This window comes from Neovison vison, chromosome 11, assembly GCF_020171115.1.
Source record: "Neovison vison isolate M4711 chromosome 11, ASM_NN_V1, whole genome shotgun sequence".
In the NCBI taxonomy this organism is placed as follows: domain Eukaryota; kingdom Metazoa; phylum Chordata; class Mammalia; order Carnivora; family Mustelidae; genus Neogale; species Neogale vison.
The window spans coordinates 33488106-33510834 of record NC_058101.1 but is presented as its reverse complement, the minus strand read 5'-3'; the positions used below and the strand labels follow the sequence as shown (position 1 = coordinate 33510834).

Below are 22729 nucleotides of genomic sequence, written 5' to 3'. Positions count from 1 at the left end.
TTAAGTAGTACTAATTTTTTAAAAGATTAATTAATTTATTTGGGGGGAGGGGCAGAGAGTCTGCAGAGTCAGACATGGGATTTGATCTCAGGATCATGAGATCACCATCTGTGCCAAAACCAAGAGTCTGATGCTTAACTGACTGTGCCACCCAGGCACCCCATATAATACCTATTTTGAAGGTTAGGATTCCTGAGAGACATTTCAAGTCATGTCAGCATTTGGTGTGAATGTCTCCAGGATTCTTGCCATTCTGTTCAGAATTCCTCTGCCCATTCCAGCTCCCCTGCACAACCCCCCCCCCACAATGGGTAACTATTCGTTACTATCCCTCTGACATACAGGCTCTGAAATGGCTAACTTTAACTCAATTCACCAGGTACTAATGGACTAGATACTATATGCCCATGTCTGTGGTAGGTGTTACAGATATAAACATATCCAAAATAGGGACCTACCAAGATGAATTAACCACAAATCACTCCTCAGGGTTAAGTAAACACACTGACCTGCTGTGCATTTTCATTTAACATTGAACACTTAAATATTAGGGAACCACTAGCTTAGTTTCATGTTTTCTGTGGAGTTTTTTTTAGCTTTCTTTTTTTCTCAGTTAATGATGATCCTTTTATCTTGTTAATCTGGAAACTTTGTCTTATAAAGCTATGACTGATTCATGACTATTTTTCATCAATGTCTACAAGGACACTCCTACTTACTATTTTAAGAGAGAAAGCAAATGTTTCTTTCCTTTCATCCCAAAGTAATGCCAAACTATTAACATATCCATTAAAGGAAGTTGTGCTGAGACATATTGTTTATAACCACACTTAAAATAATATGGTCAAGAGGTCAGTCTTGCCCACCTTAATCCTGTAGCTGATATTAGAAGATAAATTTGGCAAAAATATTAATAACCAGAAATCCAAATAAAGTTTGTACATTCTTGACTCAGCTGGTTCCTGTCCACCAATTAAAAGGCTGACGACAGGTCAACAAACGTCAGGAAAAAAATTTTAATTTGCTTTGATATATTTCTTCATGAGGTAAAAGAACATATAGCTAAGTACTCAATAGTTAAATAATTATACCCGAAATCTGCTTGTGTTTCCTGAAAGGTATTGAACCTGCACTTAACAAAGAAGGATGTTGATCCCAAGTTTGAAGGATGTTGATCCCGAGTTTTAAGGATCTATCAACTAATCAGTCTTATTTCTACCAGAATAAACAGGTTGAGTGGTATAGACATGTGCTGTCTCATTTGGTAGTCATTATTACACGCACTTAGTAAGCAATGAAAATGTGACTAGTTCAGAGGTGTCAGGGTGGCTCAGTCGGTAAAGCATCTGACTCTTGGTTTTGGCTCAAGTAATGATCTCAGGGTCATGAAATCAAGCCCTGTGTCTGGCTCCATGCTCAGAAGGGAGTCTGCTTGAGATTGTCTCTCCCTCTCCCTCTACTGCTTCCCCCTATAGTCTTGCTCTCTCTCTAAGCATAAATAAATAAATCTTTTTTAAAAAACCAACATAAAAAGTGACTACTTCAAACTAAGATGTGCTCTAATATATACCAGATTTTAAAGGTTTATATGAAAAAAAGAATGGAAAATACCCAATTAATGTTTTATAATATTGATTACACAATGAAATGACAGCATTTTGGATATATTGGTTAGATAAATATATTAAAACAAAATTCATGTATTACATTTTAATCTAGCAGAAATTTTTATTTATTTATTATTTAAAAATCTGAATTTATTTATTTATTTATTTATTTGAGAGAGAGGAGGAGAGATGGGAAGGGGGGGAGGGCATAGAGAGAGGGAGAAGAAGACTCCCCATTGAGCAGGCAGCCCGACTCTGGGCTCAATCCCAGGACCCTGGGATCATGACCTGAACCAAAGGCAGACACTTAACTGACTGAGCCACCCAGGTGCCCCAAATTTACTAGAAAATTTTAAATTCAATATATGACTTGCATTTTTGTTGGACAGCTCTGATCTATAGCCTACTTTAAAGCATTTCACTAAAGACAATATAATTATGTTAGTTGTTTGTTTGTTCATTTGCTTCTTAAAAGATGTTATTTTTAGGTAATCTCTACACCCAAGCTAGTGCTCGAATTTACAATCCTCAGATCAAGAGCTGCATGCTCTACCTACTGCCAGCCAGGCACTCCACATTATGTGTTTGTTAGTTTTAATTTCCCCCAGAAATAGACATTTGAAAGCCAACATTCTGCAGATGTATCTTGCAAATATTCCAAATATCTTTACCTATAATCAATCCCAGAGGGCTAATGAGATAGACCATATTATTATCCCAAATATATGCAGCCATATTTGGAGTCCAACCCTACTGGAGAACTGCACATCCCCCTTCCCCCACTGGCTTTAGGCTTGGTCATGTGACTTATCTTGGCCAATGAAATGGCAATGACATATACCACTCTAAGCAGATGCCTTAAAAGATTTCCCATGATCTGCCAATTCTCTTTTCACTGTGACAAGACCTCATGTTCCATATAGGGACAGGTCCTGTACCCTGGCTACCCAAATGTAAACAACATGGAGCAGAGCCACAGCTGACCCTTGTGGGACATGTAACCTGAGTGAGAAGGAAATCTTCCCCCAAAGGTGGGCACAAGGTAGGTCGAATATAGCCTCTGTTTTCCAACTTGCCCCAGAGGGTTAAGTTCCTCCAGCTTGGCAGGTGAAGGCCAGAAGCTGATGCAACTTTTTAGAGAGGACTCTGAACCAGGAAGCTTCTCTGCGAAAATTTTTCCAACCATCTGATATGTAAAGCTAGTAGTGAAAGCTTGGGGTTTCATTAAGACTTGTCAAAATAGAATTTTTCCTCTGTCAGCAATACACACAATAATGCAGTGTACGAAATTAAAAATGTGCCACCATTGGGCGCCTGTGAGGTTCAGTCAGTTAACTGTCTGACTTCACCTCAGGTCACGATCCCAGTGTCCTAGGAGCAAGCCCTGCATCAGGCTACCTGCTCAGCACAGAGTCTGCTTTGCCTTCTCCCTCTGCCCCTTCCACATGCTCATGTGCTCTCTCTCTCTCTCTCTCTCTGTGTCTCTCTCTCTCTCAAATAAATAAATAAATAAAATCTTTTTTAAAAAAGTGCCACTGAGGATTGATTCATAAACTACTTAATGAAGAGGAGTAAATCATAGGAATATTTTGGAAAGACATTTAAATTCATATTTGTTTCTTGGACATGCGATGTTACCATTAATGAAGATAACATAAAACCCACAATATCCTACTATCACGAGTCTTGTCAGTGCAAGGATTATATATTTACCCCATAAGAACCCTTATTTGAGTAGCTGCTATATATTCTTATAGTTCATGCATGAGTGAAATTTGACTGAGTTTAAATATCTGATTGATATCAGATTTGACAATAATTCTAAAAATTTAATTGCATATAATGTCATGTGAAGCTGAAAGGAAATTTTCTAAATTACAGGTCATATTTTCTTTTCAATCAATCATGCTAAAGGAAAGACTGAAAAGCTGTGGAGCTCTGTGGAAAGCTGAACCAGGAGATGTACTCAGAAAAAGCAGGGTTGACCCTTACTATGGTATGTGGAAAGATCCTAAAATCTGTACCTCACTTGCTATGGAAAGTCATCTAGGCCTTGTTCAAGCAACATTGTCAGGTTTCAGTGTCCTGGGGGCAGCTCAACCAGAACATAGGGGTATTAGACTCAAGACATGTTACTAAACCACTTGGGGCCAGGGGATGCCCATAGGATTGACCCTTCCTGAACCTACTGTGCGGTAAGGTGAGACAATGGACCTCAGGAATTTATCCATGGCACAATACCTACTGATTGCAGGTTTACTTTTCCTTTAATAAACTTTATTTTGAGGAAAGGATGTTCTTACTAGTCTACAGACTGTCTAGAAGGATGAATTTCTCAGGTTTCTGGCTAGTAACAGAAACGCTAATGCTCCAGAAGGTAACTTGGAACTCTTGTTCGAGGGACATCTTGGATTTAAGTTAATACCTGGTTTGTCATCACTCTTGTGCATACATCGGGCTTCTCTTTCAGGCTTTAACTCTCATTCCCTTAGCCAAGGAACTGCCACTAGTTCCTGTGCTATCCACAATATGCCCTTAGCCTGGAATGTTCTCCTACCTCACCTCTGTAAGTCCAAATCTGAACACCCCCCAAGGGCTTGCTCAAATGCCAACCATGAAATCCTCCCTGATCGGTCATTTCTTTGAACCTTCCAAATGCATTTGATTTATAAATTTTTTATAGTGCATGTTCCTGTCTTACTTGCATTAGTTTCTATGTCACACTTGGACTATTAAAAAGAAGGTTGAGGGAGCACCTGGGTGCCTCAGTGGGTTAAGCCTCTGCCTTTGGCTCAGGTCATGATCTCAGGGTCCTGGGATTGAGCCCCACATCAGGCTCTCTGCTCTCTCTCTGCCTCTCTCTCTGCCTGTCTCTTTGCCTACTTGTGATCTCTGTCTGTCAAATAAGTAAATAAAATCTTTAAAAAAAAAAAATAAAAAGAAGGTTGAGTATTTGTGGTTGCCCCCCTCAGTATCTAATTTTTAAGTTGATTATATGTTCAGTAAATACCCTTTGAGAATCAATGACCTAAGTGTAAAAGTTACAATTGTAAAACTTGTAAGAGAAAAAGGGTCACACATTGATTCTAGAAAAAGACTAGAAAAGGCTAGAAAAAGCTTCACACATTGGATTAAGGAACAATTTCTTTGATATCAGATCCCTCCCCAAAAAAGCATATATAACAAAAGAAAAAAAATAAACTGTACCTTATTAAAAAATTAAAAGCTTCATGTATCAAAGGACATTATCAATGGAGTAATAAGGCAATCCACACAATGGAGAAAATAGTTGCAGATCATACATCTAAGAAGAGATTAATATCCACAGTGTCTGGGTGGTTCAGTTGGTTAAGTGTCTACCTTCAGCTCAGGTCATGATCTCAGGGTCCTGGGATCAAGCCCCATGCTGGGTGTGGAGACTACTTAAAAAAAAAAGGGTTAAGCCGCTGCCTTCGGCTCAGGTCATGATCTCAGGGTCCTGGGATCGAGTCCCGCATCGGGCTCTCTGCTCAGCAGGGAGCCTGCTTCCTCCTCTCTCTCTCTGCTTGCCTCTCTGCCTACTTGTGATCTCTCTCTATCAAATAACTAAATAAAATCTTTAAAAAAAAAAATTTTTTTTTAAAAGTATGATTAGACAGAATGGTGGAGACGTAGGGCCTTGGATCTAGCCTCTTGGAATCACACCCCTCATCTTCAGGCAGAGTACTTTTTATTTTTTAATTGAAATATTATTAACATACAATGGTCTATTAGTTTAAGGTATACATAATAGTGATTTGATATTTTTTACATAATGAAATGATAAGTCTAGTTACCATCTTAGCCCGAGTGTATTTGAGCAATTTTTTTTTTAAGATTTTGTTTATTTATTTGACAGAGATCACAAGTAGGCAGAGAGGCAGACAGAGAGAGGAAGAGAAGCAGGCTCCCTGCCAAGCAGAGAGCCCGATGCGGGGCTTGATCCCAGGACCCCGGGATCACGACCCAAGCTGAAGGCAGAGGCTTTAACCCACTGAACCACCAGGCGCCCCCCCTCCTTTTTTTAAATTTTATTGATCTATTTGAGAGAGAGAGAGAGAGAGAGAACATGTGCACATGAGTGGGGGAGGGGCAGAGCGAGAGGGACAAGCAGACTTCCAGCTGAACAAGAAAACGGATTCAGGACTTGATCCCAGGACTTTGGGATCAGGACCAGAGCTGAAGGCAGACACTTAACCGACTGAGTCACCCCGGTGCCCCACATGTGAGCAATTCTTAAAAATAAGGATTTATCAGGTTCATGAAAATTTTCTAGAAGTACATCTGTTGGGTTTGCTAACCCAAGACATTTTTCTAGGGAGCTAAGTTTAATTTTTCTTAAATAGTTTTCTCATCATTTTTCCTTTTTCTTCCTTTCAAAAAGTATTTACTGAGGACCTTTACTGTGTATGGCATTATTTGGGAGATATCACTGAGAAAAAAATGACAATATGGAAAGTAATTAAACATGAACACGATGTAAATGCCAATTTTGCCCCCCTATTATCCATGGACACATTAATTAACCTCTCTGTACCTCAGTTTCCACACCTGAAAAATGGGCACTATAATACCATTCATTTTAGAGTCTTTATGCTAAACATCTTCCATTTGTCCCTCCAGATCCACTACTTTTCTCTGCGCTATTCCTGGCCCTGGGAGTCTGGCCTGTATGGGCTCTATCAATCAATGTCCTTGCTCTCTAGTTTCATTTGGACTTGATGGATGGGGATCCTGGGAGATCAGATCAAGGAGAAAATCAGAGGTAGATGGGAAAAGAGAGTTTGGTTGTTTCTTTCTTTCTTTTTTTTTTTAATCCCAAGCTTCCTTCTTATTGGGTTACTGCAGTCTAGGACAAGCTGCTGTGAAGACAGCCCTCTCCCCAGGACTTCCTTTTTCTGAGCCTTCCCAAACATGCCCTCACTTTATAACAAGCCTCTAGAAGTTCCCACATTCACATTAACCAGCTACTACTGAAGACACAAGTATCAAGAGTGGGACTATGCCTTTAGAGTCACTCAGAATGGGGATCTGATTCTTCACCATGAACAGCCAGATCCCAGAGAACATTCTCTAGACCATGCTAAAGAGTTTGAAGATGGGAGTACAAGCTAAAACGGGAGAGTTTCTGCAACTCAAGTAAACCTTGTCAACAATGAAGATCTTGTTCTACTGCAGAAAAAAAAAAAAAAAAAAGAATTTGAAGATGATCCAGCTAGCCCTAGAATGAAAGCTAATAAAGTCTTTCTTATTACCTATTCCCTCCCCAATATCTGGTATCTAGTTAGGGCTCCTTCAGTATTTAATGGATAAATGAAAGAATATTGAAAAACCAGCTCTGGACAGAACCAAAGGGAATAGTGATTAAAACTGGATTTTGTTTTATTTGTGTAGAATATGTTTGTTGCTTACTTTTACAGGCTGTTCTTACTAAGCTTGTGGTCATTATATGTTTATTATTATACAATATGGATAACAATGATTATAATGGGAAGAATTTCTAATTGTCTTTAAAACTAGGTAGACTCATGGACAAATCTTTTAGTGATCTGTATTGAGTTTTATGTTTTTTTTTTAAAGCTTCTACTGGAGAAATTTAAGAAAAAGGAATCTGAATTTTATGTTTTGAAATTGTTAATGTAACTACTGAATTTTGGTTTTCATAAACTTATATAAATTGTTTAACAAGAAGCAGTAATAAAAACTTGGATAAATATCTTTGAAGCTACAATAAAAGGCAAATATCTATTATAGCTGTAAAGATAAGAAATATGCAAATATTACGTTAGCTATGAAACACCTACCTGGTGAGAAATTATGTAGCCAATAAAAAATCATGTAACAATGACATAGGAATTGCTTATTATATTAACTGAGAAGAACAATATAAAAACTTTATAAATGAAAGATTATTACAGTATAAGAAAAAAGCCCAACAAACACTTAGGCATTAATAAAAACCAATGGTTGTCTGGATGTTTATATTGTGAATAACTTTTTCTCTTATTCTTAAAATGTTTTATTCCAAAGTTTCTAATATAAACATTTATTATTTGCTTTAAAAAAAAAAAGATTTTATTTTTTTATCTGGAGAGAGAGGGAGACCTCATGAGCAGAGGGAGGGGCAGAGGGAGAAGCAGATGCCCTGCTAAGCAGGAAGCTCCATCCCAGGACCCTAAGATCATGACCTGAACCCAATGAGCCAACCATCTACCCCAAACATATATTATTTTCATAATGAAAAATGTTAAAGCATAAGAAACCTATAATTTAAAATATAAATAATTTTCTTCACTAATAGAGAGGAAATATGTAAATCATATGCAAATAAATGTAGGGGCACTGGGCTAGCTTAGTCGGTACAGCATGTAACTCTTGATCTCAAGGTTGTGAGTTCAAGCTCCACGTTGAGTGTAAAGATAAACATATTAAAAAAATCTTTACATTTGCTGGGGCACCTGGGGGGCTCAGTCAGTAAAGCATCTGCATTAGGTTCAGGGGTTCTCTGCTCAGTAAGGAGTCTGCTTCTTCATCTCCCTCTGCTGCTCCCCCTGCTTGTGCTCTCTCTGTCAAATAAATAAAATCTTTGGGTCACCTGGGTGGCTCAGTTGCTGAGCATCTGCCTTCTGTTCAGGTCATGACCCCAGGGTCCCAGGATTGAGCCCCTCATTGGCCTTGGTGGGAAGCCTGCTTCTCTCTCTCCCACTTCCCCTGCTTGTGTTCCCTTTCTCACTGTTTCTTTCTGTCAATCAAGTAAATAAATGGAATCTTAAAAAATAAAAATAAAAAATTAAGCTTTTCTTATAAATAAATAAAACCTGTTTAAAAAAAAAAACCAAAGATCTTTACATTTGCAACGATGTGGATGGAGCTAGAGTGTATCATGCTAAGTGAAGTAAGTCAATCAGAGAAAGACAAATACCATATGATTTCACTCATCTGTGGAATTTAGGAAACAAAATGGATAAACATATGGAAGGGGGAATAAGAGAGAGAGGGAAACAAATAATAAAAAAAACTACTGCTAGTTAAAAAAAATGCATATTGATAAGTAAAAAAAAAAAAAAAGAAAGAAAGAAAAAACTCTTAACTATGGGGAACAAACAGAGTTGATGGAGGGAAGTGGGTGGGGGATAAGATAGGTGGGTGATAGTGTAAGGGCCTACTTAGACAGAGCAGCCCCACCTCGGCAGGAACAGCCATTTTGTTGTTTATGCAGTGAACTTAGATTGACCCTGCCCCCCAGAGGAACTCACTTAGAAACGGGTCTGGGAAACGGCCCTGGGAAACGGCCGTTTCTATATGGCCGAACAGCCCCTGATAACAGAGCCCATATACCAGGATGTGTCAGGTCAGGGAGAGATAACAGAGCCCAGAAGGCAAGGATGAGTCAGGTCAAGTGGAGACATCCAATCAGTAAAGCATACATACCATCTCCCTAACTACCAAAGAATGTGGGCCCTGCCTTTTGGGTGCCAATTCTGACCAGAGTGATAGGCTAGTTCAAACAGCTACTATAGGGTGAATTGTAATTCAATTGGCCACCTGTGTGTGGCCAGGCTCAACCACATGGCCTTTGCTCTATAAAAGTTAGTCTGTAAGGCAGGGAGGGGTCGCCTCTTTGCAAGAGTGGCCCCGAATGGTTGGTTTGATTCTTGATGCTTGGCGCGAAATAAAGCTTTGCTTGACCTTCGCTTTGTATCAGTCTCTTTCCTTTGACCATGGACCCAACAATGGTTATTAAGGAGGGCACCTGTTATATGATGAGCACGAGGTGTTATATGTAAATGATGAACCACTGAACTCTACTCCTGAAACCAAAACTCCTGTATGTCTACTAACCAGAATTTTAAAAAAATAATAAAAGAATTAAAAAATACTTTAAAAAATAAAATAGAATACAAATAATTTTCTTTGCTAATGGAGAGAAAATATGTAGCTCATAGACAATAAATAAAAAATTATTCTTTTGGACTTTGATCAAAAGGATATATATACAGGGGTGCCTGGGTGGCTCAGTTGGTTAAGTGTCTGACTCTTGATTTTGGCTCAGGTCCTGATTTTGGGATTGTGGGATTAAGCCCCAGGAGGGGTTCTGCAGTCGTGGAGGAGTCTGCTTCTCTCTCTCTCTCTCCTCTTTCTCTCTCTTCTTCTCCCCCAGCTCCTCCCCCTACTCTCTCTCTCAAGTAATAAACACGCTAAGTAATAAACAAAATTAACATTTTTTAAAAAGGATAAATAGAGTACTCAAAACTGACTCTTTCAGGCTTCCAACAAGCTTACAAATCCCCTTATATGAAAAAAACCCACAGCTAATATCATCTTCAATGGGGAAAAACTGAGAGCTTTTCCTGTAAGGTCAGGAACAAGACAGGGATGTCCACTCTCACCACTGTTAAACATAGTACTGGAAGTCCTAGCCTCAGCAATCATACAACAAAAGGAAATAAAAGACATCCAATTGGCAATGAAGAAGTCAAACTTCCACAATTCACAGATGACATGATACTCTATATAGAAAACCCAAAGAATCTCCAACAAAAAAGTACTAGAACTGATCAATGAATTCAGTAAAGTTGCAGGATACAAAATCAATATACAGAAGTCTGTTGCATTTCTATACAACAAAAATGAAGCAGCAGAAAGAGAAATCAAGGAATTGATCCCATTTACAATTGCACCAAAAACCATACCTAGAAATAAACTTAACCAAATAAGTAAAAGATCTATACTCTGAAAATTTAAAAAACACTGATAAAAGAAACTGAAGATGACACAAAGAAATGAGAAAACACTCCATGCTCAAGGATTGGAAGAACAAATATTATTAGAATGTCTATATTACCCAAATTAATCTTTACATTTAATGCAATCCCCATCAAATTCTATCATATGTTATTTATTTATTACTGTTCACATTTTTATTTTACTGAAATTTTGTTATAATTTAAGCATAGCTGGATAGCATAATCTTGATCTATAGAGCTATTGGCCAGCTCCTCTGTGATAAAATAGCAAATGAAAAGGATTTGGATTGGTAATAAGGAAGCTTCAAGTCCATTATCTTCAATTTCTTTGCTTCTTCTAGATTACTGGACATTTTGATCTACTGGATTCAATAGGGAGGGTAAAGCTTATAGGAAGCTACTGCTCTGGGGGCTGGTTGAGAGCTTCAGTTGAAAGAAACAAAGCTAGGCTGCTTGCTGCATCAGAAAAGAAACAGAAAACTCCAACTTCCTGGTGAAGATTAACTGGATACTTTGCACTTTTAAGCAGAAATGCTTAAAATTTTCACTTCGTCTCGCAAAAACACTATTTGTGTGTCAATGATTGGAGCTCATTGGTGGAAGTTCACTCTTAGCTTTCTTTTTAGGAAGGAGATTGTAAAACTTCTGGGGATCCAGGTAGGGTAGTGAACAGATGAACTTAGACAATTCCCTTGAATTGCTTGGGATTCAAACTTGAGTTTCTAATGTCAGAAGGAAGTAACCTGATCTCTGACTTTCATCCAGTAGCTGTTAGAGTCTCAGCCAGGTCTGTCTCCTGCTTATGTTGAAATCTGTAAGAAGATGGAAGAGAGTGAGGGATACCCTCATTTTCTGAAGCCCTAGGATGTATCTCGTGTGTGTGTGTGTGTGTATCATATTCAACCTCTAGTACCGAAGCCTGTGATACATTTTCAAAATAAGGTAAAATTATGACATATAAATATGTAATATTTATAAACTAAGAAATTACTTTATAGGATATATAAAATAAACACATCAAAGACCTTACATAGTTCATTAAATAAGGAGAGGACTGGCAAATTTGTTAAAATTGGCTCAGAGGAGGAGTCAAAGAACTACAACTTTGTATGGAGTAAAGGAATGTTGAAATGGAAGCAAAACTAGATTTTGCTCTAGGAGTGGGTGGTAGAGACCTCTATTCAGCCTCCATCTGGCAGGATTTATTTGCATGTCTATAGATGACGGAAGGCAGAATAATGCCTCCTTCCCTCACCTCCAAAATAGTCCAGCCTGATCTTCAAAACCTGGGAATCTGTTAGATGGTGAAGAGGAATTAAGAAGAGGCAGATGGAATTAAGATTGCTAATCAGCTGACCTTATTATAGAGATTATTTTGGATCATTCAGGTGGGCTCAGTGTAAACACAAGGGTCTTTAAAAGTGGAAGAGAGTAAGCAGGAGGGCCAGAGGGAGCTGCAACTATGGGAGGATGGTCATAAAGATACAATGTTGCTGGCTTTGAAGACAGAAAAAGGGTCTAAGAGCTCAGGAATGGGGTGGTCTCTAAAAACTAGAAAGGGCAAGGAAATATAATTTCCCGTACAGTCTCTAGAATGGAATGGAGCCCTACAGATACCTTAATTGTAGCCCAGCACAACCTGTGTGGGACTTCCGGCTTATAGAACTATAAGAGAGTAAAGTTGTGTGCCAAATTTGTGGTGATCTTTAAATTAAGAACAGCTATAGAAAACTAACATACTAGAAAGAAATTAGTTGTATTGCTATCAGTTATCTAGAACTTAGAGAGTTTAAAAATAGCTCAGTCAAAAACAAAGGCACACACACTTACATACATGTACATACATAGGTTAGACCTCATACTCATGCTATATCTGCAGAGCTTATGGGCTTACCTTTGGGGCAGCAAATAAAAGTAGGAATGTATCCTAATGAGATGAATGACTCAGCACTTAGCAATTGCAAAGATGCCCTATCCAACCTCAGGATCATTAATCACTGATGGAAGCAGAAATGAGCAAATTGATGACTTGATGGTTCAGTAGAATCCCCCTTGGAAACTGGGGAGAGCCAAATCATCAATAACTCTGGAATCAATTCTTGCTCCATCAGCCAATTTCTAGCCAAAAGGAATAATGGCCTTTTAGTGGCCAACAGCTTCAGCTTTGGGGTTGTGTTACAGCAGACCTTTCCGCCTTCAATTAAAATAAGCTGGATAACAGGAACTGATGTTCATCCTAAGGAAACTCTTATCAAGTCAAAATTGATAAACATGGTTTGGGCGGGGAAGCAAAAATATAAAAGGCATCAGATAAAAATCTGATGATTCAAGTGGAATTATATTGTTTTTGTTTCCTGGCATTTATACTTTGTTCTTTTCATAGCAACAGACTTAGAGTTTCAGATGAGACTGATCCCACACATATTCCTCTTACTACTTCATTCAGATAAGAGTGGGTGAATTACCCAAGCCTGGCCCATCTGTCTTAATGATATATTAAGAATTTTTGAGACCAGAGGCACATGACAGCTCAGTTAGTAGAGCATGTGACCCCTTGATCTCTGGATCCAGAGTTTAAGACCCATGTTGCGGGTAGAGCTTACTTTAAAAATGAAATAGGGTGCCTGGGTGGCTCAGTGGGTTAAGTTTCTGCCTTCAACTCAGGTCATGATCTCAGGGTCCTGGGATCAAGCCCCGCATCAAGCTCTTTGCTCAGTGGGGAGCCTGCTTCCCCTCTCTCTCTCTCTGCCTGCCTCTCTGCCTACTTGTGATCTCTCTTTCCCTCTCTGTGTCAAATAAATAAATAGAATCTTAAAATAAAATAAAATAAAGAAAACTCCTCACATTCAAGCACACTCTTTAAAGAGGAAAAAAAAAAGTGTGTGTGTGTGCACGCACGCGCATGGAGGTGGAGGGATCTGGCTGGCTCAGTCAGTAGAGCCTGTGACTCTTGATCTCCTGGGTTGCATAGAGCTTACTTAAAAATAAATTAAAAAAAAAAATCAGGTACCTGATAGCTCAGTTGGTTAAGTGTATGCCTTTGGCTCAGATCATAATCCTGGAGTCCTGGGATCGAACTCTGCATCTGCTTCTCCATCTTCTTCTGCCCCTCCCCTCTGCTCCCCCATCCCGCTTGTACTCTCTTTCTCAAATAAATAAAATGTTTTTAAAAAATTTTTTTAATTAAATAAATAAATAAATTATAGGGCCAGATTTAACCCATTGAGAATCAAGCTTGGATCATTACAGTCCTCCAGTCTTTTCAAAGTAGTAAATTATTTTGCCCCTTTTCCCCCTTGAGTCTGTTTGGTATTAATTTCTGGTTACTTACAGTCAAGATAGCCCTTACCAAGACAACCATGTATATTTGGTAAGTTATCTCACTATTATTAAAGATAAAACAAAGGCATATTAAAAATTTTAAGAGCTTACTTGAGCAGAAATCGATTTGAATCAGGCAGTGCCAAACCAGAAGTGTTAAGAAGTTAGTGAGAGACAGGAGCTAGGAGAAAGCCTTCTATTGTAGAGGAAAGGCAGAAGCAAAGCAAGGAAGTTATTTGATTGGCCATAGCTTAAACTTTTTTTCTTTGGAAAGAAATAAATAAGCCCTGTTTGGAAAGTTTAGTTAGCTCTTTGTGATTGATTATCCTTGGATTTTGTTTTCTTAACCTTGAGGCATCTACAGGCTTTGGTTTTGGATTGTTTACTTACACTGATAAGGTATCAGCACCACTTCATTCTAATGGCATCCTTGATTTAACACTGCCAAACACACTGAAAGAAAAATACACCAGGGGCGCCTGGGTGGCTCAGTGGGTTAAGCCTCTGCCTTCGGCTCAGGTCATGATCTCAGGGTCCTTGGATCGAGTCCCACATCGGGCTCTCTGCTCAGCGGAGAGCCTGCTTCCTCCTCTCTCTCTGCCTGCCTCTCTGCCTACATGTGATTTCTCTCTGTGTGTGTCAAATAAATAAATAAAATCTTAAAAAAAAAAAAAGAAAGAAAAGAAATACGCCAGAGGTGGAGCGCCTGGGTGGCTCAGTTGGTTAGGCGTCTGCCTTCAGCTCAGGTCATGATCTCAGAGTCCTGGGATTGAGTCCCACAAAGAGCTCCCTGCTTGGAAGTGAGTCTGTTTCTTCCTCACCCTTTGCCCCTGTGTTTCCTTGTGCGCGCGCTCTCTCTCTCTCTCTCTCCCAAATAACTAAAATCTTAAAAACAAACAAACAAAAAACCAGGGGAGGGACTCCTGGGTGGTTCAGTTGGTTAGGCATGTGACTCTTGATTTCATCTCGGGTCATTATCTCAGGGTCAGGAGAGGAGCCCTGCATTGGGATCCTTGCTCAGCAGCAGGGAGCATGCTTAAGATTCTCTTTCTCCTCTTCTGTGCCCCCTCCCCCTGCACATGTGTGCTCTCTCTCTCTCTCTCTAATAAATAAATAAATCTTTGAAAAAAAAAAGATACACCTGGGGGAAATATTCCAATAGTTAAATAAAAAAAAGCAAGGGATTTAAATAACATCTACCCATAAATAAAATGATTCATGATACTTCTTATACGAGAAGAATGATAGATGTCCCCACATTCAGTAGTTAGCACCAACCACTGAAAGCTCTTAGAGAATCAAATATCTTGGCAAAGTGGCTTCAGCTTCTTCCACTATGTCTTTAGTATATTTTATATTGTTCCCAAGTTGCCTGAAACACTGTCCTGGAATCCACATCAGGATCTATGGGATGCTGGGTGGCTTAGCTGTTAGTTGTCTGCCTTCAGCTCAGGTCATGATCCCAGAGTCCTGGGATCTAGTCCCAAGTTGGGATCCTTGCTCAGAGGGGAGCCTGCTTCTCCCTCTGTCTGTTGCTCCCCTCCCCCACACCTTGCACTCTTTGCTCTCTCTCTGACAAATAAATAAAATCTTAAAAAAAAAAAAGAATCCATAGTTATATTTGAAGCCCAAGGGAATGACACAGAAATGGAGAAAATATAGTCTTTATGATGTTTCTGTTTTAGGGAGAAACAGCAGCAGAAGAAAATCTGTTAGTTACTAAAAGTGAGCATGATTTGTAAGAACAATTATAGTAAACCTGATAAGTTGTTATCTCCTTATTTTCATCCACTCGAAATAAATGATTTCTTTTTTGTAGCATTTCTAGAACCTCCAATGTAGAGCTACATCTGTGGTCCTTTTAGTCCTTGGCACATCTGAGAATGCAGAAGACACAAAAATAATAAAATAAAAGGAACTCCATTATTAGAATCACATGATTATGTTGGGTCAGTCAACAAAACGAAGTCAACCTACTGAAGAGCGTTTTAATGGGGAGTATCATCCTTCATAAATTGGGCAAGCAAACCATGAACCACTTGGAAAGCAACAGGTTTGTGCCCTTCTCATTTACCTTAATTTAACAGATGCATGGAGCCATGGCCTGGCAGTGTCTAGTTAAGCTTGGGGTCTAATGTTGTGGGACAGATTGTTCCAACATCCTTTCCCCATATATTCACTTACAGTTTTTATTTAGCTTTCAAAGGCAAAGGAAAAAAATTGAACTCATAACAAAGGACTTGTATCAAAACATAACTTTAATATTAAATAGACTTAAAAAAAACTCCAGCAAACCAATAATAATAGATAGCATAAGAGACAAACAATCCAATAGAAGAAGAGACCACAGAATAGAAAACCTGAATGGCCAATTAAGTTATGAAAGGATGCTCAGCTTCACGGCTACTAAGGAACATGCACATTAGGACAAAATGAAACAGCATTTCCAGACAAATAAGATTGGTGGTAACTAAGAATAACAAATGTTGCCTGGGATTAGAGATGTTATTATAATCTAAGTACAACCACTAGGAATAAATTTGCAATTATTTTAATATACAAAGTTGAAGACATCCTGACCTACCAATTACAATTCTATTTTTATTTACTTTTTATTATTATTATTTTTTAAGGATTTAATTAATTTCTTTATTTGTCAGAGAGAGAGGGAGAGAGTAAACGCACAAGCAGAGTGGCAGGCAGAGATGGAGAGAGAAGCAGGCTCCCTGCCGAGCAAGGAGCCTGATGCAGGACTCGATCCCAGGACCCTGGGATCATGACCTGAGCCGAAGGCAGCAGCTTAACCAACTGAGACACCCAGGCGTCCCTATTATTATCATTTTTTAGTAAGCTCTATACCCAATGTGGTATTCAAACTCACAACTCACCCCTACCCCTGAGATAGAGTTTCATGCTCCACCAACTGAGCCAGTCAGGACCCCTATATTCCACTTCTAAATACTTATTCTAGATAAATTGTCATGCAAAGCTGTCCATTTCAGAATTGATTTTAAAGGTAAAAATATGTCCTTTAAGATGCCAAGTAAATTCATTTCTGTAATTCATAAATAGGATTCCAGAGGATAGCTAGAATACATGAACTGAACCTAGGTGTAGCAACATTGTTACATCTTAAACACAATGTTGATTAAAAGAAGTGGATTTGATATCAGCCACAGCAACTTCTTTCAAGATATGTCTCCAAAGGCAAAGGAAACAAAAGTGAAGATGAACTTTTGGGACTTCATCAAGATCAAAAGCTTCTGCAAAGCAAAGTAAACAGTCAAAAAAAACAAAGAGGCAACCCACGGAATGGGAGAAGATATTTGCAAATGACAGTACAGACAAAAGGTTGATATTCAGGATCTATAAAGAACTCCTCAAACTCAACACACACAAAACAGACAATCATATAAAAAATGGGCAGAAGATATGAACAGACACTTCTCCAATGAAGACATACAAATGGCTATCAGACACATGAAAAAATGTTCAACATCACTAACCATCAGGGAGATTCAAATTAAAACCACATTGAGATATCACCTTATACCAGTTAGAATGGCCAAAATTAGTGAGACAGGAAACAACATGTGTTGGAGAGGATGTGGAGAAAGGGGAACCCTATTACACTGTTGGTGGGAATGTAAGTTGGTGCAGCCACTTTGGAGAACAGTGTGGAGATTCCTCAAGAAATTAAAAATAGAGCTTCCGTATGACCCTGCAATTGCACTACTGGGTATTTACCACAAAGATACAGATGTCGTGAAAAGAAGGGCCATCTGTACCCCAATGTTTATAGCAGCAATGGTTATGGTCACCAAACTAGAAAGAAAGAACCAAGATGCCCTTCAACGGACAAATGGATAAGGAGGATGTGGTCCATATACACTACGGAGTATTATGCCTCCATCAGAAAGGACGAATACCCAACTTTTGTAGCAACATGGACGGGACTGGAAGAGATTATGCTGAGTGAAATAAGTCAAGCAGAGAAAGTCAATTATCATATGGTTTTACTTATTTGTGGAGCATAACAAATAGCATGGAGGACAAGGGGAGATGGAGAGGAGAAGGGAGTTGAGGGAAATTGGAAGGGGAGGTGAACCATGAGAGACTGTGGACTCTGAAAAACAATCTGAATGTTTTGAAGGGGCGGGGATGGGAGGTTGGGGGGAACAAGGTGGTGGGTATTAGAGAGGGCACGGATTGCATGGAGCACTGAGTGTGGTGCAAAAACAATGAATACTGTTACACTGAAAAAAATAAATTTTTTAAAAAGTGGATTCTTTTTTTAATTAAAGATTTTATTAATGTATTTGAAAGAGAGAGACACAATGAGAGAGGGAACACAAGCAGGGGGAGTGGGAGAAGGGGAAGCAGGCTTCCAGATGAGCAGGGAGCCCCGTGCAGGACTTGATCCCAGGACTTGATCCCAAGACTCTGGAATCATGACCTGAGCCGAAGGCAGCGCTTAACGACTGAGCCACCCAGGCACCCTGAAAAAAGTAGATTCTAGAACCATGCATGAAGTATGGCACCATCCATTTTTTTAAAAGATTTTATCCATTTGAGAGAGAGCACAAGTTGGGGGAAAACCAGAGAGAAAAGGAGAAGCAGATTCTCTCCTGAGCGCAGAGCCCAACGCTGGGCTCCATTCCACGTCTCCGAGATCATGACCTGAGCGGAAGTTGCTTAACCAACTGAGTCACCCAGGCATCCCAGGACTATATATTAAAAATGTACAAAGATACTAATCCATACTATAAACTGTTTATAGTACAAGTACAGAGATAATACAAATATATGTAATAAAAGTATAAAAACATGAACAGAAAGAATACAGTAACCTCAGTGAAAAGATAGCTGTGGATTGTTAGAATAATGGAATGGGAATGGGTTTCAACTCTATACACTGATTAAAAAAAGAAAGAATCTGAAGCAAATATGGCAGAAAATTCACTTCTGTGATACATGTATCCCTGGCAGCACAAACAAATTCTCCAAAAGATGTACGGGGGTTCCATATTTCAATGGAATGAACCAAAGCCAAACTCCCATGTATTTGTTTTCCTAAAACTTATCTTTTTGAGAACTTGTCACACTGGTTCTTTCCAGATTCCAAAGGGCGTCCCTTGCAATTTTCTAAATCTTAGTAGCTGTTAAATTTTCCAGGGCACGAAACAAAGGGACAGTCTGAAACATGAAGTAAGATGTTGAGAAAGAATGACTCTAACTGGGTAACAAATCCTTTTGAAATCCAGCAAACTTGCCATAGTTTTCTTTCATGTCTCAACATCATCAGAGCTGACAGTTACTAAGAGCCACAGAGACGTTTGTGAGCTTGGGGATCTCCTGGGAGCACTGTACTGTGCTTTGGGATATATGTTAATCCCTCAGATCCACTTACTTGCTGCTTAAAATGTAAAATGTTGAATAAGAAGTTCTGGATACAATCGTGAGGCCCCTTGTCTTGACTCCCCTTGCAGGCCCCAGGGCAACTTTTTTTCCTTTTACCCATACAGGGTGTAGAGATTATTTTAAAATAAAATCTTAGGGCGCCTGGGTGGCTTAGTGGGTTAAGCCTCTGTCTTCAGCTCAGATTGTGATCTCAGGGTCCTGGGATCGAGCCCTGCATGGGGCTCTCTGCTCAGCAGGGAGCCTGCTTCCCTTTCTCTCTCTGCCTGCCTCTCTGCCTACTTGTGATCTCTGTCTGTCAAATAAATAAATAAAAATCTTTTTAAAAATTAAAAAAAAAAGACTATTAACCGAAAGTCTTCCAACTCCTTCTATTCCCCATTGCGAAGCTTCTCATGTTTGCTTCCTTGCAACGTATAACCTTTGAGAATGTAAAGTCATTGAATTATAAGAAAAGATTAAATGAATTCTCTAAAGGAATAAGAATATATGCAGGGGTTTTGTTGAGGGATTTTCTTCTGATGGGAAAATTGGGAGATTACTCATAGGGTCACTGAGCAGTGAGATTTAGGAGGCATAGTGGTATGCTGGAACCAGCTCGTATTGGCTTGCAAGAGCTGATTGTTAAATTTTTAGAATTTTGTGAGCTGGTTGTTATGCCCAGCCATTATTAAAAGGGTAAGTGTAAATGTTTGCAATAAGTTGTATTAAAAAGAGATAACAGAGAGCCTGATGTGGGACTCGATCCCAGGACCCCGAGATCATGACCCGAGCCGAAGGCAGCAGCTCAACCCACTGAGCCACCCAGGTCAGCAGGGGGCCTGCTTCCCTTCCTCTCTATCTGCCTGCTTCTCTGCCTACTTGTGATCTCTGTCTGTCAAATAAATAAATAAAATCTTTAAAAAAAAAAAAAAAGAGATAACAGAGGGACATGGCTGACTCAGTAAAGTGTAAGACTTTTTTTTTAACTCTTTTTTTTTTAGATTTCATTTATTTATTTGACAGAAAGAGAGAGATCACAAGTAGGCAGAGAGGCAGGCAGAAGGAGAGGAGGAAGCAGGCTCCCCACTGAACAGGGAGCTCTATGCAGGGCTCGATACCAGGACCCTGAGATCATGACCTGAGCCAAAGGCAGAGGCTTAACCCACTGAGCCACCCAAGCACCCTTAGAGTGTAAGACTCTTGATCTTGAGGTTGTGAGTTCAAACTCCATGTTGGGCACAGAGATTACTTAAAAAAAAAAAAAAAAGATAATAAACATTTAAAACTCACTCATTCTTAAATTTTTTACTACATTTTATTATTATCTATGCCCTTGAGGTTATTTATGTCTATTGTATCTGCATGATGGGAATATTACATAATGGTGTGTTACGCACAATTCTTCCCAATTCCACACTCAGGTACACTATGTTGATAGTTTGAAATAGGCGGTGGTGAGGGTATTTACAACATGGCAACACCAGCAGGCATTACAGATCAAGGCTCAATTTATTACTTTGTTGATTGTCTAGACTTAAAAGTTATGGAGAGAATGTTGATGCAGATTAAACTTAAAAGTGTGTTATGTCTGTAGCAGTTAACATTGTAAATAGCATTAAAAAAAATTGAGTAGGAGCTCCTGGGGGGCTCAGTTGGTTAAGCATCTGCTTTTTGGCTCAGGTCATGATCTCGGGGTCCTGGGATTGAGCCCTGCATAGGGCTTCCTGCTCAGTGGGGAGTCTGCTTTTCCCTCTTCCTCTGTCCACCTCTCTCTCCCTCCCCTCTGCATGTGCTCTCTCTTAGTTGTTTCACTTTCATTTTACTGCTTAACAAAAATATCAAGCAATATTCATGGAATTACGCTGGTTTATCAATAGCAACAATATGTTGCTTTGGTTATAAAAGCTCAGTAAAAACCAACAAAAGTGTTTTGTGAGAATTAATTGGTTATACGGAATTTAAAGAGAGGACATTTATAAGTTAATATCTTTGTGATAAGAACATTTTTTTTAAGTAGTTTTCAGGCTTGAGACAAAGAACTCTACACACAGAATGGCATTTTACATTTGTTGGACAGAAATAAGAGGATCGAGCCACAGCTAGAAAGATTCCAGAACTGCAGAGACCTGTTCTATCTGATCCTCACGTGTGAAGAGACAGTGTATGATAAGGTGTTGGAAGATCTGAATTCCAAAGAGCAGAAGACCTGCCAGCCGGTGCACATCATCAACGTGGACATCCAGGACAGCCACGAAGAGGCCACCTTGGGGGCATTCCTCATCTGTGAGCTGTGTCAGTGCATTCAGCACACTGAGGACGTGGAGAAGGAGATCGATGAGCTGCTTCAGGAGTTTGAGGAGAAGAGCGGCAGAGCCTTCCTGCACACCATCTGCTTCTACTGACCCAGCTGGCCTGGCACCAGGCGTGCTGCCCACCCTCCTGAAGACATCTTTTTGAGCTTCCTTTTGTTAATACTTTTTCCTTCCTGATGCTTGTTTTTACTTTCAGGTACTCTGTTGGCCGATGGCAGTGGTACCAATAAACTGTGCATAGGAAACGCAAAGACACAAATGTGTGATTCAAAACAATCACGTTTTCTCTCTCCCACGTGTACTTACAAGTGGGATGTTGATTATAAAGTTTTTTTTTTCTCTACCCTAAACAGTAAACAACGATTTATAGTACATTTCCCCCATGAATTTGTGGCTTTCGTTGTGGTTCCTCCCTTCCACCCTCCAAACTTGCAGGAATGTACAAATCACCTGAATAAAGCAATGGGCTTTATCTTGCTGGGGGCATGGGGTTGGGGAAACAAAAACCTTGAACTCACAACCCTGAGATTGAAAGTCACATGCTCTACTGACTGGAGCCAGCCAGGCATCCATAATAGGATTCTTACAAATCAGTAATACATGGGGAGGTAGGTGGGAGGTTGGGATAACTGGGTGACAGGCATTAAGGAGGTCCCGTGATGGGATGAGCACTTGGTGTTATATGTGACTGATGAATTACTGAACTCTACATCTGAAACTAATGTTGTATTATATGTTGGCTAATTGAATTAAAAAAAAAAAAACACAAAACAGGGCGCCTGGGTGGTTTAGTGTAGGTTAAGCCGCTGCCTTCGGCTCAGGTCATGATCTCAGGGTCCTGGGATCGAGTCCCACATCGGGCTCTCTGCTCAGCAGGGAGCCTGCTTCCTCCTCTCTCTCTCTCCCTGCCTGCCTCTCTGCCTACTTGTGATCTCTCTCTGTCAAATAAATAAATAAAACCTTTAAAAAACCAAAACAAAACAGTAATGCATATGCCTATATGTTACTATGGACTGAACTGTGTCCTAAAATTCATATGGTAAAGCCGTAACCCCCAATATGACTGTTTTTGGAGATAACATCTTTAGGAGGCAATTAAGTATAAATGAGGTAAAAGGGTGTGGCTCTAATAAAATTGGACAGCCCTAAAAAAAAGGGAAGCGAGATCACTCTCCCTTCCTGCTTCCTAGCAGGAAAAGGACATGTGAGCATTCAACAAAATGGCAGCCATGCACAAGTCAAGAGAAGAGACCTCAGAATGAAACCTAGCACCTTGGTCTTAGACTTTCCAGCATCTCATAACCGTGAGAAGTAAATTTCTGTT

General features: G+C 39.5%; 1 protein-coding gene across 1 annotated transcript in view; it reads left to right on the top strand.

Moving 5' to 3' along the window:
* LOC122890204 (RNA polymerase II subunit A C-terminal domain phosphatase SSU72-like) overlaps positions 1 to 21779 on the top strand; it is a 44876-nt gene extending 23097 nt beyond the window's left edge. Inside the window, exon 2 of the mRNA XM_044225933.1 lies at positions 21125 to 21779. Coding sequence (XP_044081868.1) covers positions 21125 to 21495 — 371 coding nt within the window. The 3' untranslated portion in view covers positions 21496 to 21779. The remainder of the gene's footprint in view (positions 1 to 21124) is intronic.
* Positions 21780 to 22729: the final 950 nt, after the last annotated feature.